The following is a 16,448-nucleotide window of genomic DNA, read 5'->3' as shown; positions in this document are numbered from 1 at the left end:
CGTCTTTAAAGGTTTGCACCCCTGTTGGAATTACAGGGTATGTCTCCATTGGGTTATATCAGAGTTAAACTATCCACGTCTGGTTGCTGAAATGTCATGACCTGAAATTTGGTGTTTTTACTGAGACACCTTGTTTTGGTGTCTATGAAGATTGAACGCTCTCTCTGTTCCTTTAGTGAGCCATGTGCTGTTTCACATATGCTTAATATAGTCATCAACTTTGAAGTGTTTGCGTTGTCCTCTTGCTCCTGTTCAAAGCTCTCAGCCAAGCTCTCTTTGTAAATACGGGGGACTTTGATATCTGCTGAAATCATCTGTTCATCGCCTCGGTTTCAGTGAATATCTCCTGCTTATCTCTGCTTCAGTTATCGGTTTCATATGGAGTACCTAGGGGACAGTTGCCATCATCTGGATGTTAACTTAGTGTATCTAAGACACAGCTGTTCTTCCAAAAGCTTCTGTTGATGAAAAATTGAGGCTGACTGCATTGTGACCCTCTGCTGCAGAATGTATCCGACTGCATTGCTGGACTGCAAATTACCGCATTCCTCCATCTCCCGCTTGAACGAGGGATATGCCTTTCAGAAAGCAGAACTTACGATTATGTATGGGGAGGGATCACCATGCAGCAAATTACGTCACAATACTCATCCAGTTAGGTGCTGATCACGGGTGCAGTCATTCTAAATAATATCCATATGAGTGCTCCTTAGAACCAGGGACGACGTCAGAAATAAAGACCACAGCACTTTTGCTGTTATTCTGTGATAAGGAAAATCCCACGGAGTTCTGAGTAAACTTGTTCCCAGTTCATAGGGGTTTTGGGCTGCATTCCAGTGCTGTAGATGCATACAAAACTGAGTCACAGAAGGCGGGGTTGTTATGATGTGGAATTAAGTGAGGAATACATTCCGACATACCCTCAATGGCAGCATTAAGCCATGGCTTGCCGGTGCGGCTGCTCTATACCCATCCGCAGCTCACACTGGGTACCTCATGAGGCTGCCTGAGCTGCTTTCCCTCTGCCTGCTGCCTTGAGCTCTTTCATTGTCATTCAGTCCTGCTGTTCTTCCTTCTTCCTGTTTGACTTTCAGCATCTTCTAGTTCAGTTGTGCCACTGGGATTAAATACCCCAAAGTGCCATATAGTGACCCAAATCCTGACCTGCAGCTGCTGAGGTCACTTTGGCAGCATTAAAGTTCACTAGTGAGCCCTGGTGATAATTTTGATAAGATGAGATAAAGATAAAAACTTTATTGATCCCAGGAGGAAATTGTGGCACATAGAGCAGAGAGGCAGGTAAACTGCAGACAAACATATAATACAAAACAAACAACAAACAACAGAGCGCAAAGACACAAAGCACACATAGCGCAGACAAGTAAACATAGTGCCTGTTAAGTAAACAAATAAACATCCTGCAGATTAATAAACATAGTGCCTGTTACATGTGCGGTTTGCCTCAGTTATAAATTGCTTTATACAAAAGTGTCTGTTAAATATGTAACAATGTAAATGAAGAAACAAACATCCTACAGACAAACCTATTGCCCGTTAGATAAACAAACAAACATCCCGGGCCTGTTTGCATTTGCAACACATCCTGTGTGAAAAGCATTTGTACCACATGACTGTGCCATAGAGTTGGGGCTCCCGTTATCTCCTTGCACCCAGATCTGTTGTGGGCTGTGCTTCATGAAATTATTGGAGGCCTGCATAGATCTGGGTTATTCCTGGAGCTAGGGCTGATTCCATCCAATTAGTAAAGTCTCCTGTGCTTCCCCACCCAATCTCACAGCTGAGTTACATAAGCAGGAGAGCCAGGAGAGTGGCATGATGTTGGGGGGGTGGCGGGGGGGGGGGTTCCATCCTGTCAGTTACAGTCAGATCACGGAGCCTTGAAATGACAGTATTCCCAGGTACCAACCTGCGTCCGCCCACTTACTGGTGGAGCTTCCAAGAGTTTCCTAGATGTGTGGAAGGACACACTTTTCCATTCTCTTCAGAATCACGGTTCACCCCGTTTCATTCATCACAGCTCATTTGAATTCCCAGTACTTTCAGTATCCAAGTACTTCAGGACCTATTATTGTTAAGCAGATGTTAGCTGTTTGATATTATAGCTATTTGTGATAATTATGTTGTACCTTAAGAGCCAAACATCTTCATGAGCACTTCTGTCTTCTTGAGGTTCATAATCTTCTTTCTGTATTATTCTTATTTGGTGTATTATTTTTTGCAGTGATATACTTTGGCGCTTGTGATGGGGCTGTTATAGTCTTGGCAGCGTCGGCGTTTGCACCATGAGGTTCTCCTTTAAGACGGCCTCATTCCATGGCCAGTAAAATGCCAAAGGGTGACTCACCAGTCCACAGTACTTTAATCTGTCAGAGGTCCAGGCTCTGCGGTCCTTTGCAGGGTTCTCCATTTCTGTGGACGGGCCTTAGGTACGAGCGCCGGCCGTGTTGTGATGTCTAGCAACTAGTTGAGTATAAAGAGTCAGAACCACAGACAGACCCTGAACGGCCCCTGGCTTTACCCCTGCCCTTCGCAGCCTGTATCCTCTTGTCTCAGATCATCAGGCTGCATGTATTGAAGGTGACACAAAGCCTGACTTGGGAACCAGCAAACGACCTCCTTGGGGACAAAGAGAAAACAGCATCTTCTTGAGAATTTGTCATCGAAACCGTTTTGCTGCTGCTGATCAGATTTGTGTGCAGCAAGGTTCTCCTGAAAGTCTCCCAGCAAGCTCTATAACTGCATGTATATGTACACCTGTGATTACAGCTGCACACTGCAGCAGTGCCGCACATTCTGCTAGGGGGCCAGATATCACTTGGAAAGCTGTCTGGACATCGTGAGTAATCACAGCCCCTCAGTCTGATATCTGGCATTTAAGCGACGTCAGCACTGTTTACAGGCCCCTCCACTTATGTAAGGGTGGCAGGTATTTTTACAGTCGTGAAGAAAGTGAAATCTTATTAGACATGGGTGGTGTATTAGAGTCCACGAGCCTCACCAGCGAGTGCTGGCTTGCGTAACCATTCGCGCACACAGCCCAGCGTCTGGGAGTGAAGGATTACCGGGGTGACTGACGTCGTACTTTGGGATTATCGGGTTGGAAGCCTCCCGCCCCTGCGAGTGGGCGTTTTGAGGCATGAGGGGGAGGGGCAGATTATGGTGGCTGGGCCTGCCAGACAGCCAGAGTGTTTTCCTTTGGCCATCTGCTCACGGTAGGGGCCTGGTCTGTGTGGGTCAGGAACCTGTTCTTCTACAGCTTCTTTCCTGTGTCTGGCTCACATTGGGCGCTCATTGATGTGTTGCACTGTTGCACTTCTGTTTTTAGGCCATTAATCTCTCTTACTTCCGGGACACTTTGATTATAAATCTTTCCAGCCACTGAACAGAGACCCAAATACGCGCTGTGCTACTGTCATACTGCGGAGTCGTGCGACAGATGCACACTTAAACCCAGCCCACCTTAGTCGTATTATCAGTGAAAGATTCCCATGTCGCACCCATATGCAATCCCAGCATGCTGAGTGCTGTCGGCAGACAGGGGCTGCTGAGTGACCGACTGAGGAATTCCATGTATAGGCAGTGGATGAGAAAGATAGCATCCAGTTCCGTTGGGTGGGGACGAATAGGCGCCTCCGCTCCCCTGCTCTGCTGGCCGGGGCCAAACAGGTGCCTCCTCTCGTCCCACTTTGCTGGGCCCAGCCAAACGGGCCCCTCCTCTCCCCTGCTCCGCTGGGTGTGGCCACACGGGCCCCTCCTCTCCCCTGCTCCGCTGGGTGTGGCCAGACGGGCCCCTCCTCTCCCCTACTCTGCTGGGTGTGGCCAGACGGGCCCCTCCTCTCCCCTACTCTGCTGGTTGTGGCCAGACGGGCCCCTCCTCTCCCCTACTCTGCTGGGTGTGGCCAGACGGGCCCCTCCTCTCCCCTGCCCCGCTGGGTGTGGCCAGACAGGCCCCTCCTCTCCCCTGCCCCGCTGGGTGTGGCCAGACGGGCTCCTCCTCTCCCCTGCTTCGCTGGCCGGGGCCAGACGGGCCCCTCCTCTCCCCTGCTCCACTGGGTGTGGCCAGATGGGCCCCTCCTCTCCCCTGCCCCGCTGGGTGTGGCCAGACGGGCCCCTCCTCTCCCCTGCTCCGCTGGGTGTGGCCAAACGGGCCCCTCCTCTCCCCTGCTTCGCTGGCCGGGGCCAGACGGGCCCCTCCTCTCCCCTGCTCCACTGGGTGTGGCCAGACGGGCCCCTCCTCTCCCCTGCTCCGCTGGGTGTGGCCAGACGGGCCCCTCCTCTCCCCTGCCCCGCTGGGTGTGGCCAGACGGGCCCCTCCTCTCCCCTATGCCGCTGGGTGTGGCCAGACGGGCCCCTCCTCTCCCCTGCTCCACTGGGTGTGGCCAGACGGGTCCCTCCTCTCCCCTGCTCTGTCCCATCTGCTTATTAGCTTATTATCTTATGAGTGCTGCTTTTATCACTCATGTGACATTCTGCCCCCTCACACATTTTGGACTATGTCTCCTCTCAGATGCTGGACTGTCCCAAATGATCACATAAGTAACTAAGAACTAAGGACCAGTGTTGGGGGGTAACTGTAGTCTGTCTTTTGTAGACTATTTCTCCATCCACCCTCATTTGACATCTAGCATAATGGCAACGTTTCGTCAATTTTGCAAAACATCTCTGTAGGCTGCTTGTAACTGCTGTACGGACCTCAGGGTGAAAAGTCCTCATCTGTGATATTATGGGTGTCAAGTGCACTTGTGATCCTTTATTACAGGAATAAGGATATGAGGATCACAGCAGAACATTTTAACCTTCATGACTTTAGTATACAACAGTGCTAATATCATAAGCTTAAACAGCTGTGTATGAGCCCACAGAGACGACAGACTGCTGGAGCCTGACCTCAGGATCTTCTCAAAGTAGAAACAGGAGGACGATGTGACGCTGCTTCCACATTGTTTTTATTCTTCAGCTGTTTCTGTGAGTGTCTGAAGATCTAAAGTCCATGGCTGCTGCAGCTTGTGTAAATGGACTGTTTCCTCACTTTAAATGGCCACCAGCACATTGCAGCGCTATTCAGTAAGGAGGAGCCAATTTTAGTCCTGGTGTACGGTAAGTGAGGCTCCCTCAGGTGATGCTGAAAATCTCCCCGCAGAAAGATCTCACCTTGGGCGTGGTGCATTTGGGGCTCGGTCGACCCGCATGCCTTGTGTGTGTGTGTGTGTGAAGCTCCACGATGCCTGTTTATCTGATGGAGTGGCCCAGCTCTGCGCCTTTATTATAGATTAGCAGGTTGAGGTTCTCCATTACCGCGGGGCCTGATTTATGAGGAACAGCACCCGAGCCCAGCAGTGAAGCGCCAGTGTGTGCCAGCAAGCCCAGCCAGGCGGGGGGTAAGGTGCCAGCGGCCCCTCCTGGGAATGAAGCTTTGTCAGGACATTTTAGAGTTTAATTCACTTTGCAGGTTGGATCGGGTTGGACTATGGTGCCCTGCGTTGGCGTCGCCTGCCTTGACTCAGGTTCCTTAAGTGCAAGGGCAGCTCATTGCCAAATTCATGCCACATTTGAGTCCTTTCCAGTGGCGGGAGGGTCTTTTTCATTACCTGACTGATGTACAGAAATGAGCCGACGATCTGTTTTATCTGGGATCACTGTGGGGTGACTGGATTCATTGAGGCCTACAAGCTAAGGGAGGCAGTTTAGGAGGTGGGCGGGACAGCCTCACTTTAACTCCCAGAATGCCCTGCATAAGGATGGAGGTCACCGCAGACTGAGTGATTAATAATGATCTTCTGTTATGGAGTCACTGTGTCGACCACTGAACCTGCCCCAGTAAATCCACTTTCTCCTCTGGAACTTTCCACATTTCAGTCAGGACAACTCCCCATTGGAGACAGAGTCTGCTTATTGTTCACGTTTCAGTTCTGTCCAGTTCAGCGAGTGAGTTTTTGTGATAAAGGAAGAAGCTCTGGAGCTTTGGAGCAGTTAGAGCTGGTTGTATAAAAATCTTCAGTGTCAGGGGGGCGGGGGGCGGGGGGCGGGGGGTCTGTGTGCCTCATAGTGTTAGGACTCTGTAGCTGTGGCTTTGATGCCTAGGTCAAAGGTCAAATCCCACGTTCAGCAGAATTATGTCACTGCTGGGCTCCTGAGCAAGCTCCTCAACCCCAGATTACCCTCTCAAAAATGTACAGTATTGAGTAAAAATCTTGGGCAGTCAAAGAAAGTGATGTTTTAAAAAAATATTGTGCTTTTTAAATATGTGTTAGTTTACTTTTTGAGGAACAGAAGAAATTGTTTTTATTGTCAAATTGTATGTTTTTTTTCCTGGGCAAATATACACAGATAAAAAATCTTAATCATTCTCTTTGACTTGCTTTGGACTTTTACACAATACTGTACATAGTGTTGGATAAAAGAAAGTAGTATTATTGTGGATATCCTATTATTATTATTACTACTACTATTACTATTACTACTACTTCAACTGTGCTTTTCAAAGAGGCTAAAAAGCTTCAGCACAATAAATGTAAATGTTCTCCTGTGTCAGTACTGACCAGGGACAGACGTAGATATCATGGTGTTAGAGGAAGGTAAACACTGATTAACCCCCAGGACATCAGACACACCTGCAGGTGACAGCAGAGAATGTGTCTGTCACGTCTCTGCATTCTGACTCAGAGTCAGTGTGTTATTTGAGTTCGGCCAGGAAGTTCTCTGTGCTTCCGCGATGTTATTAAGTGGTGTAAGGGCTCATCCATGTCCAACCTCAGTCTAGAACAGCAGCTCAGAGAGCCTGGTCTGTGATCTTGCTGATTCTTTTATGAATGATCCATGGAGTCATATATCAGTAAGTAATTTAGGGTCACTGGCACCCTGCCACCTCAGAATACCAATGTACGTTTATGGGCCTTAAATGATGATGATAGTACAGGAATACCTACTTGTTGTGTTTGCTTGCACAATGTGCACGTTTTGTTCCACAAAGACACTGAGGCAGTGAAACAAATCTCCTGTGTTCCTTATACGGCAGAAAGCGAGGGTTGTAAATCAGGGATTTGTTGGGCGATGGCGAGGCAGCTGTCGCCTCGTGTTTCCATGATGTAAAGATCACCGGGAATCGCTGATACGGACTTGGAGGTTCTTTCTGCATGACTTCCATCAGAATGCACAACAAAGAGCCTCGTCATCTAGTGTGAAAGTCACTGAAGTTAAGGCACCCAAAGAACAACTTCACTAGTCAAAATTGAATTAATTTAGTTGTCATATTTTCCGTTAATGGCATTAACTTGCCTTTAGACTATACCCCCCCACACACACAGACTATATACCCCCCCCACACACACAGACTATATACCCCCCCACACACACACACAGACTATATACCCCCCCCACACACACAGACTATATACCCCCCCCACACACACAGACTATATACCCCCCCACACACACACACAGACTATATACCCCCCACACACACAGACTATATACCCCCCACACACACAGACTATATACCCCCCCACACACACACAGACTATATACCCCCCACACACACAGACTATATACCCCCCCCACACACACAGACTATATACCCCCCACACACACAGACTACATACCCCCCCCCACACACACAGACTATATACCCCCCCACACACACACAGACTATATACCCCCCCCACACACACACACACAGACTATATACCCCCCCACACACACACACAGACTATATACCCCCCCACACACACACAGACTATATACCCCCCCCCACACACACACACACAGACTATATACCCCCCCACACACACACACAGACTATATACCCCCCCACACACACACAGACTATATACACCCCCCCCCCCCCCACACACACACACACACACACATTTATTAACATTTGATTTGAGTTTAATCCGCATTTTTCTGTGCAGTGTTCTTATGAGTGGATTTTATGAATAGTACTCTGCATTTATCAGAATCAGTGTTCAGTCGAAGAGAAACATGTGCAGTAATCATGGAAGCCTTATTGTGCCAAATGGGTATTTGCTTTTGCCTATGGCCATACTTGTACATTTACATTAGTAGGCCTTGAACACACACTTTCTTCCCACCACTTGAATTGAATCAGTTTTGCCTCCAGGCTTCTCATAAGAGTTTTGCTCCTTCTCCAGATGAATGAGCAGCATGTGACTTTTCTGACCATCGCAGGACTAATGGCTTATGACATTTCAGCATATCAGGGGTTGCAGAAAGTCACTCAGCAGCAGGACTGATGGATGGAGGTCTTATCCGTTACACGCATTAAAATTACTCACCTCGGACCTTCCTGAAATCAGTAAAACGTGCAATCACTGAAACTATTTCTCTTCTAGGGCACCAAAGCTGTTTCTAGTAAATTTTGTATAATGCTTAATGTTTTGGTTTTGAACTGAATTGGTGTTAAGTGATTATGGTCACCTGTAGACATGTAATGATATATTTGTACAATGATAAATCACAGAACACATTTATGATGATTCAAATTGTGGAAATAAATGTTTTACTCCAGCTTTTACAAATGTTTATAAATATTTATTGCTAGTTATTAAGAAAATGAAAAAACATACTGTATACTTTTTATTTAACAAAAGGAATATTTAAGTTGGTAAAGAATGGGAAAATAAATGCTGCATTTTTTTTTGGTAATAAAATTTTCTTTATGTAATTTTTCTTCTTTCAAAAATATTGTGGGAAAATTGAATCATGAATCCGACATCATGAGTCGAACCAAATCGTGAACTGAGTCGTTACAAGCCTAGTCACCTTCGTCTCACAGCGTGTTATCCTGAGGGTTCTGCATGCTGCTGTTGTATGTTTTGTGTGCCTGTATAACTCAGTGACAGGAAGAGGAGGACCATGGAACAGCATGTTTCCCAGATGTCTCGATTTATTCCGGCCTTGGCCCTTTACTCGTGATCTATATTTATTGATTTTCTGGCACCTCTCAGGCTGAAAAGGGGTACGACCGGGTGCCAGTATACTGCCTTCACAGTGATGCGAGCATTCCCATGATGCACTGCTGCGTGATGTCCTCTGCATGAGCTGTGATCAGGCACGAACAGAGCGGGAATCCCGGCAGCCCTGGCAGTTTGAGATTAGAGAGAGGGAGGGTCAGTCACGCAGTGGCTGATTCACTGGAGCGGCTGACGTCACCCTGCGCTGGCTTTTCGTGACTAAGGCGGGCGGCGCGTGCGGCGGCCCTTGCGTGGGGAGCGGGGCGGCAGGGGAGGAGAGGGGGACGGCGTGACGGAGTCTGCACGCTCTGAGCAAAATAGCTACTGACAGACAGCAGCTTCTTCCTAGTCAGCAGAAGAGGATGAAATTAAATGTGGAGCACAACTTAAAACCGGTGGCAGAGTCGGTGATTTCAGCGATTTTCATGTTTTCCTTTTTTCTGCAGAATGTGCTGACAGCGGGGCTTTGTGCAGGTGCATAGAGATACAAACCGCAACTGGGCCTGGAAATGAAACGTAGATAAAATGAGGAGCTAACGTCTCCGTCAGAGGGCACTTAATACCCGGAATTGCATTATGCTAGAAAAGCTGTAACTGCCCTATAAAACTGAATCATGTTTTCAATCTTGCCTACTAATAGATATTTCAAAGCAGTTTATTACACGCAGCTCTATCTGATGCAATGCAGAGTGCTGTGTGCACTTTCAGAGTCGCTCATTCACTTTTGTGAGGGATGACCACTGATTAATTTTAACACATTAACATGAAATTACCTAAATGACATTCTAAAAAGACAATTATTCAGCCTCTTTTTTTTACAATGGAATCATAAATGCAGGATTATTTTATAGCCAGGTTGAAATTGTCTAAAACATATTTAATAGTGAATCCAAAAGAAGGACGTGATGAGGTTGTTATCTCTCAGGGTGGAAGGTGCTTTCTATGTGCTGCTTGTGTAATTCACCATCTTGGCTCTCCTTGCGGACTCAGACCTTGTTCTTAGTGTATGTGTTGAAAAAGCTCAACGTTCATACAGGCTTTGGATGTTCCCGCTGGATTACTGACATCTGTTTGCCTCCCGTTTTGTTTTACAGAACGAGTGGCTCTGTTTGAGCTGCCAAACACAACGGGCCCTTGCTGGACAGCTTGGAGACATGGGCATGACGCCACCGCCACCCCTGCCCCCCCCATCAAAGCCAGCCAGTCAGCAGAAAAGTCAGGCCGTCCCTGCAAAAGAAGCCACCCATTCAGGACCCACTGGTGTCCAAAAGACCGCTGCTGATCATGAGGCTCCATCTGCTTCTCCTAAGCGCGCCTCGATTAGCAAGGCAGCTGGCTCTGCTTCTGAAACCACGGCTGCCCCTGCTGACTCTACATCCCCTCGAATAAAGGACCCCAAGTCCACACCTCCTGAAAAAGATGCCACTCCTGTTCCTCCATGTGAGATTGCTCCTCTAGGGCCTACATCTCTACCTTCTCCAGAACCTCTTCAGCCAAAACTTTGTCTTAAACACCCTGAAGTTGCACATCCCGAGCTTATACATCCCCCTGAAGCTGCTGTTGCTTCTTCAGAATCGGAACATTCTGCAGATAGCCCCCTCACTGAAGTTGATACTCCTCCCTCTGAACCTCCTGCAGCTCCAGCTACAGCCAGTCCCTCTCCTGAATCTACAGGTTCGAGTACTTCCACTGATACTTCTGCTGAGCTAAGTTCTTCTCCTAAAGTTGATGCTGCCACTCCTGGGCATGTGCCCCCTTTTGTAGCTCACACATTGGAACAAGCTACTGTGACTGGACCCCTTGAGGCAAATATAGATTCTCTTTATGAGCCTAGTCTTGCCCCTGAAGTTGTGGATCCTTCAAAAGATACTGAGTTTTATCTTGAGAGTATTACTGACCTTGAACCTACTCTTCCCCATGAAGTTGCCATTTCTTCGTCAGAGTCCAGTGCAGATTTCTCTGATTCTCAAAGTGCATCTACAGAGTCTGCTGCTTCTCAAATTCCTTCTCCTTTGTTTGAGCCTACACCATCAGCTGTAGAAGCCGCTGGCCACCCACAGCCTGATACTGACTCTGTGCAGACTACCACTGTTCCTTCGGTGTTAAAACCTTCTCCAGAAGATGTTACTGTAATAACAAAAGAAACTCCACCTCCTAACCCTGTCACTCCTCCAGAGAAGCCTGCTTTAGTACCTATGCTTTCTTCTCACCCAGAATCTAGAACTGTTTCTCTTGAAGCTGTTACTGCTCCTCCTGAACGTTTTCTTCCTCTTGCATCAACTGCTTCCCCTTCAGAATTAGAACTGGCTCATCATAAGTCTGCAGATCAAGCAGAGGCGCTTCTTTACTGTGGTCCTGCTCATCCACATGAAGCTTCAGATGTTCTTCCAGAGGAGGCAGGTGCAACACCACCTCCAGGCAGAGTACTTTCAAGGACAACATCAATAGCACAACCTTCGGAAGGGACAGAGGAAGAAATTAAAATTGAAGGAGCCCCTCTAGAAGATATAGACACTGCTGGCCAGAGGATCACTTCAAGTTCTTCTGATATGACAAACTTAGAAACAAGTGCACTAACAACATCCAAAGTTCAGCTAAGCAGAACTGACAATCATTTAAATGATGATGGAAATGAAGAAAAAGACCACAGCCCAAGAACTCCACTTGTATCCCCAGAATCGCACCATACACATGCAATGCCAGCAGAAGTCCAACAAGAGGAACAGTCACTCTCTGCCAGCCACAGAAAGTTGAAGGTAAATGATGCAATCACAAGTGGAGCACAATTTTATGATTCTGTCAAGGACGATACTGTGGCTGAAACCTCAACAGTAGTGCAGGGAGTGCAGGAAAACCTGTCCATCAGCGATGAAGAGGACGTTAAAAGGAAATCTATAACAGAGAGGCACCTGGATTTGCACAAGGATGAAAAGGGCGACATACATTGGCAGAAGCACAAGCAGGAAGAGAGAAAGGGTAAAGAGGGAGGTACCTCTGGCCAGTACAAGAAGCTCGTCAAAACAACCAGTATTAGCTATGATGAAGCTGAGGAAAGACCATCTGAGAAACAAGACCATGAGTATAGCTCTACTTTACCATACAAAGATGTAGGCCCTGTACAACAGAGTTTAGCTGATGATGAGCTGGAAAGCCTACCTAATTCCCCAGAGGACAGGTCAAAGGGTGAAGGATCCTCCAGCTTTCATGCATCCAGTTTTACACCTGGGACATCACCAACTTCAGTGTCTTCAATGGATGAGGATAGTGACAGCAGTCCGAGTCATAAGAAACTGAGTGAGCAAAGTAAACAAAGAAAGGCTAGACACAGGCAACATGGCCACATACTGCCAACTATTGAGGACTCCTCTGAGGAAGAGGAAATGCGAGAAGAAGAGCTCCTCAGGGAGCAAGACAGGTGGGGCGACATGGATCAGCAGCATCTGGCAAAGAGGGGCTCCAGTAGAAAGTCTAAGAAAGGAAAAGAGGAGATGTGTTCAGAGAGGAGAGGAGAACATCCAGCCCCTCCTCCAAGGAATCTCCCCCCCATTGAAGATGCCTCTCCAACACAAGAGCTGCGACAGTCAGAGGAAATGGAAAAACTCCACAGATCGCCTGCAGATTCCTCAGGCATTGAACCTAAATCTGAGGCAGCAGAGTGTCGTGCAAGTCAGATTCCCGCTGTGCAGAAAATACGTGAACCATCGCTTCATTCTGTAGTTGAGGAGAAACCAAAGCGTAGAACTAAAGACCAAGTTCAAATAATGATTCCAGAGCAAGGAACAGGTACGCTTTCAGTGCATGAAGAGGATAAAAAGTCACCAGAGGAGTATGAAGGTATGCCACAAGAAGGGAAGGATTCAACACTGAAAGAACTGAAACCAAAACCAACTCAGCAGATAAGTGAACATTTGCAAGAGATTGTGATACTGCCTCCTGTCAGTGATATTTTCTCTGTAGCTGTGTCTCCAAGTGACACAGAAAAACATGAAAACACTGTTATAGTTGATGCTGCAGTTATGGGATTAATCAGTCAACAAAGCACCATTGTAACACCTGGAGCAAGTCCCACCCAGGCAGTGTCCCACTCACCACAGTTGATTTCTTCCAAAGATGGCGTTACAGAAAAACTTAAAATACCAGTCCATGCTAGTGGTCAAAATGATTATGTTGATTCAAACATATATTCAGATATTAGTCTCACTAGGACTGTCCACCTTATACCTGATCTGAAAATAACTCGGTGCTCATCTGCAGAGGAAGATGTAGAAGGAGACCATGTTACAGAAAAGCAGGATATAGTCCCATTGTCTGATGCTCCACAAATTCTCCAAGAGAAGTTTAAAGACAAGCAATCATTTATGACAAGCGACAGCAGTGCTGATGCACAAACTGCTGATGAAATGGAACCTATATCAGTTGTTTGTGAAATGCCCAAGCCAACAGTCACTGCACGTCCAGCCCCTCTTCCCGTTTCAGTCACCACTTCTGCAGACACAGAGCCAGTATCAATGATTTGTGTCCCGCACCCAGTGACTGTCCCATCTCCAGCAGAAACACAAAGCTTAGTTAAAGCTGGAGCTCCACCTCTGGCTGTGGCTTTACCTCCTCTTCCAACTTCTTCTGAATTGAATCCATTATCTGCTGTTTGTCTCGTAGCTCAAACGATATCTAGTTCAACTTCACCTTCCCTGCCATTTCATGATTCAAACATATCACTACATCCTACTTCAGTCCTTGCTCTTGATCCAACTCCAGCTTCTGCCTCTGCTGAAATGGAACCAATATCTGTTATTTCTGAAGTCCCCAAAGTAACAGATAATCCAGCTCCTCATTCCACTTGTACTTCTGCTCCGGGTCCTGCTTCATTTCTTCCTCCAGTTTTACCCCCCGCTGAAATAGAACCCTTAACAGTTGTCTGTGAAGTGCCCTATGCAAAGGATACTTCAGCTCCCCAAGTAAAGGATACCTCAGCTTCATCACCTCTAGCTCTAGACTTGTCTGCTGCATCCACTGAGATTTCAGCTTCAAAACCCCATCCATACTTAGAGAAAGCACCTCCAACCTTACCCCCTGTCATGGCTCAAGTCACTATTTTCGTTCCAACCACTGTTCCATCCCCAGAATTAAAATCAAGTTTAGAACTGGTTACAGTCTCTAATGCATCTGTCCCTGCAGCACCAGTGACAGCTTCCAGCAGCCAGCCTGCACCACCTCCATGTCCATCACCACTTAATTTGTCCACATACATGCATTCTGTAGTTGTGGACATACAGCGTGGTGTGAAAGATTCCATGAAGGCCACAGATGTTGAGAGATCAGTGGCTCCTCCTCAGACAGAAACTATCTCAAGCACATTTTCTACTAAATCATATGCCATGCCGCCTCAGAAGTCATCTACAAAGGAGCACGTTGTGATCTCAGTGCCCAGCTTGGATACTGATTCTTTAATTACCCATTCATCAAAATATGTGAAACCAGTGGACAGTCCTGTATCTTCTGCAGTTGTTGGTGTTTCATCCTTACCTGCTATAACCCTATACTCTTCCTCTCCACCAAGAATCGGGTCTACTCCTGGTGCTCTAATAACATCTTCTGTTCGAACAGCGCCCCCTAGTCCTGTAGCATTACTCAGCTACTCATCCCAGGAAAGAGTAGATGGACCTCTTAGAACACAATCCTTACCTCCCCCCTACCAACCTCAGCCACCTTTCTCCCTTAGAGACATGCCACCTGTTTGCACAGCACCACCACCACCAATAATTTCACCTACTGGACCACTGGCCCTTTCAAAACCTATGACAATGGCTCCTGAGACTGAACCAGTTAGAGACCTAAGTACATCATACTCAATGTACAGACCACAGGTGCCTCCACCAATACTGTCACCTATCCCAGATAGGTTACCAGTCAATATTCATCAAGAGGAGGCTCTTTCACCTCATTATAAATATACTGTTAGTCAGCCACCTATAACAAGCAGCACACTGCCCACATCTCCACATAGCATCTCTGCACTGTCATTAAATTTGAGCACTTCACCAGAGTGCCAAATGAATGCAGCATCACCTAAGTCGCCGCGGACCCCAAGGAGTGGAAGCTCCTTAAATGGAGCATATGTAGTCATCACTTTACCTTCACAGCCTAACTCACCAACTGAAAGCATAACTACCCAAGTATCCACAAATAAATGTGAAGTGTTCCAAACCAAAATGGCACATCCGACCTTTGATGCACCTAATGCATTTACTCCATTTACTCAGTACACAAAGTCTGTGGAACATCAGGGAATGCATGGAGGACACATGGCTGTTTCAGTCTCTGGGCAGCCTGCTAGTTTTCCTAACCTCGTCACCCAAGTGGTCACCACAGAAGTTCAGAGAACAATGGTCTCTCTGATCTGTGAAAGGTTACCGCCTTCGCCCACTCCCAGAAGTCCTAGCATTGCCATCAGCATTCCTTCCGAAATGGCAACCAAAGTGCAACTAAAGCCAAAAGAAAATGGCACGGTTCCCTACTCTGGAGATGTCGTGGATCTTCGTACTTTGAAGATCAGCATTCCCATGACTGAGAAAGGGATGGATCTGTCTTCCCTGGATTCTCGGCGGCAGTCGTTTTCAAGTGATAGCAGTGGACGTCCAACGAGTGCCGTACACTCGGCGATAGTAAATCTCAGTGCGGCAGCATCACCGGTTCCGACCCTGTCTTTTGTTACTGACAGTATAACTGTCACCTGCTCTGCCACAGTGACACCCAGCAGTGTTATGGACAGGCCGTTGACTCATGCTTCTGTTTTTTCAACTCCTCTTCAGCTAACAACATCCAAGACATTTGAGCCTGTTGCCCAAATAATATATAGGCCTTTAGATTCAAAACCTTTGAGTAGCTTCTGTATCGACACTCCCATTAATCTTTCTCTTGGGGCGATTACTGGCATAGAGACATCCAAGTCACCCATTGGTGATGTTCCAGTGAGCATGACCAATGGCACCATGTGTATTGAGACCGGGGTGGTGGGGGCGGTGGATCTAACCAAAACAAAGCCGCTTCAAACTGTAGTCACTCTTGAGGAGTCGACCTCCGAGGTCTTCACCACTGTTATTGAGGATGACCCCCAGCCTGTGGACCTTACAGGGGGACGACGAGCTGTCTGCTGCGACATGGTCTACAAACTTCCTTTCGCAGGCATATGCACAACACCGCAGCCAGCACCAGCCCTTCCAGAAGACCGGTTCGGATACCGAGATGATCATTACCAATACAATCGCTCAGGACCTGCCGGCAGCAAGGGTTTTTGTGGCATGAAACCCTCGATGTCTGATACCAACTTATCCGAGGCAGGAGTGTTCTTCTATAAAAGCAAAAATAGTTATGATTATCATAATGGGCCAGTGGAGGGCGCTGTGGACTTGTCATCTGGAAAAATGTCCACAGGTCAGTATGAGGGCATTGCCGATC

General features: G+C 47.3%; 1 protein-coding gene across 6 annotated transcripts in view; it reads left to right on the top strand.

Annotated features, from left to right (window-relative positions):
• Positions 1–16,448, top strand: part of LOC111846157 (protein piccolo-like) — a 59,828-nt gene that overhangs the window by 12,058 nt on the left and 31,322 nt on the right. For all 6 annotated transcript variants that reach the window (XM_072709889.1, XM_072709888.1, XM_072709887.1 and 3 more), the window contains exon 4: positions 10,088–16,424. In XM_072709889.1, the coding sequence (XP_072565990.1) occupies positions 10,088–16,424 (6,337 nt within the window). The remainder of the gene's footprint in view (positions 1–10,087; positions 16,425–16,448) is intronic.

The sequence above is a fragment of the Paramormyrops kingsleyae genome, chromosome 3, assembly GCF_048594095.1.
Source record: "Paramormyrops kingsleyae isolate MSU_618 chromosome 3, PKINGS_0.4, whole genome shotgun sequence".
Taxonomy (NCBI): Eukaryota; Metazoa; Chordata; class Actinopteri; order Osteoglossiformes; family Mormyridae; genus Paramormyrops; species Paramormyrops kingsleyae.
Note: the sequence above shows the minus strand (reverse complement) of the source record. Positions and strands in the feature narration are given on the sequence as shown.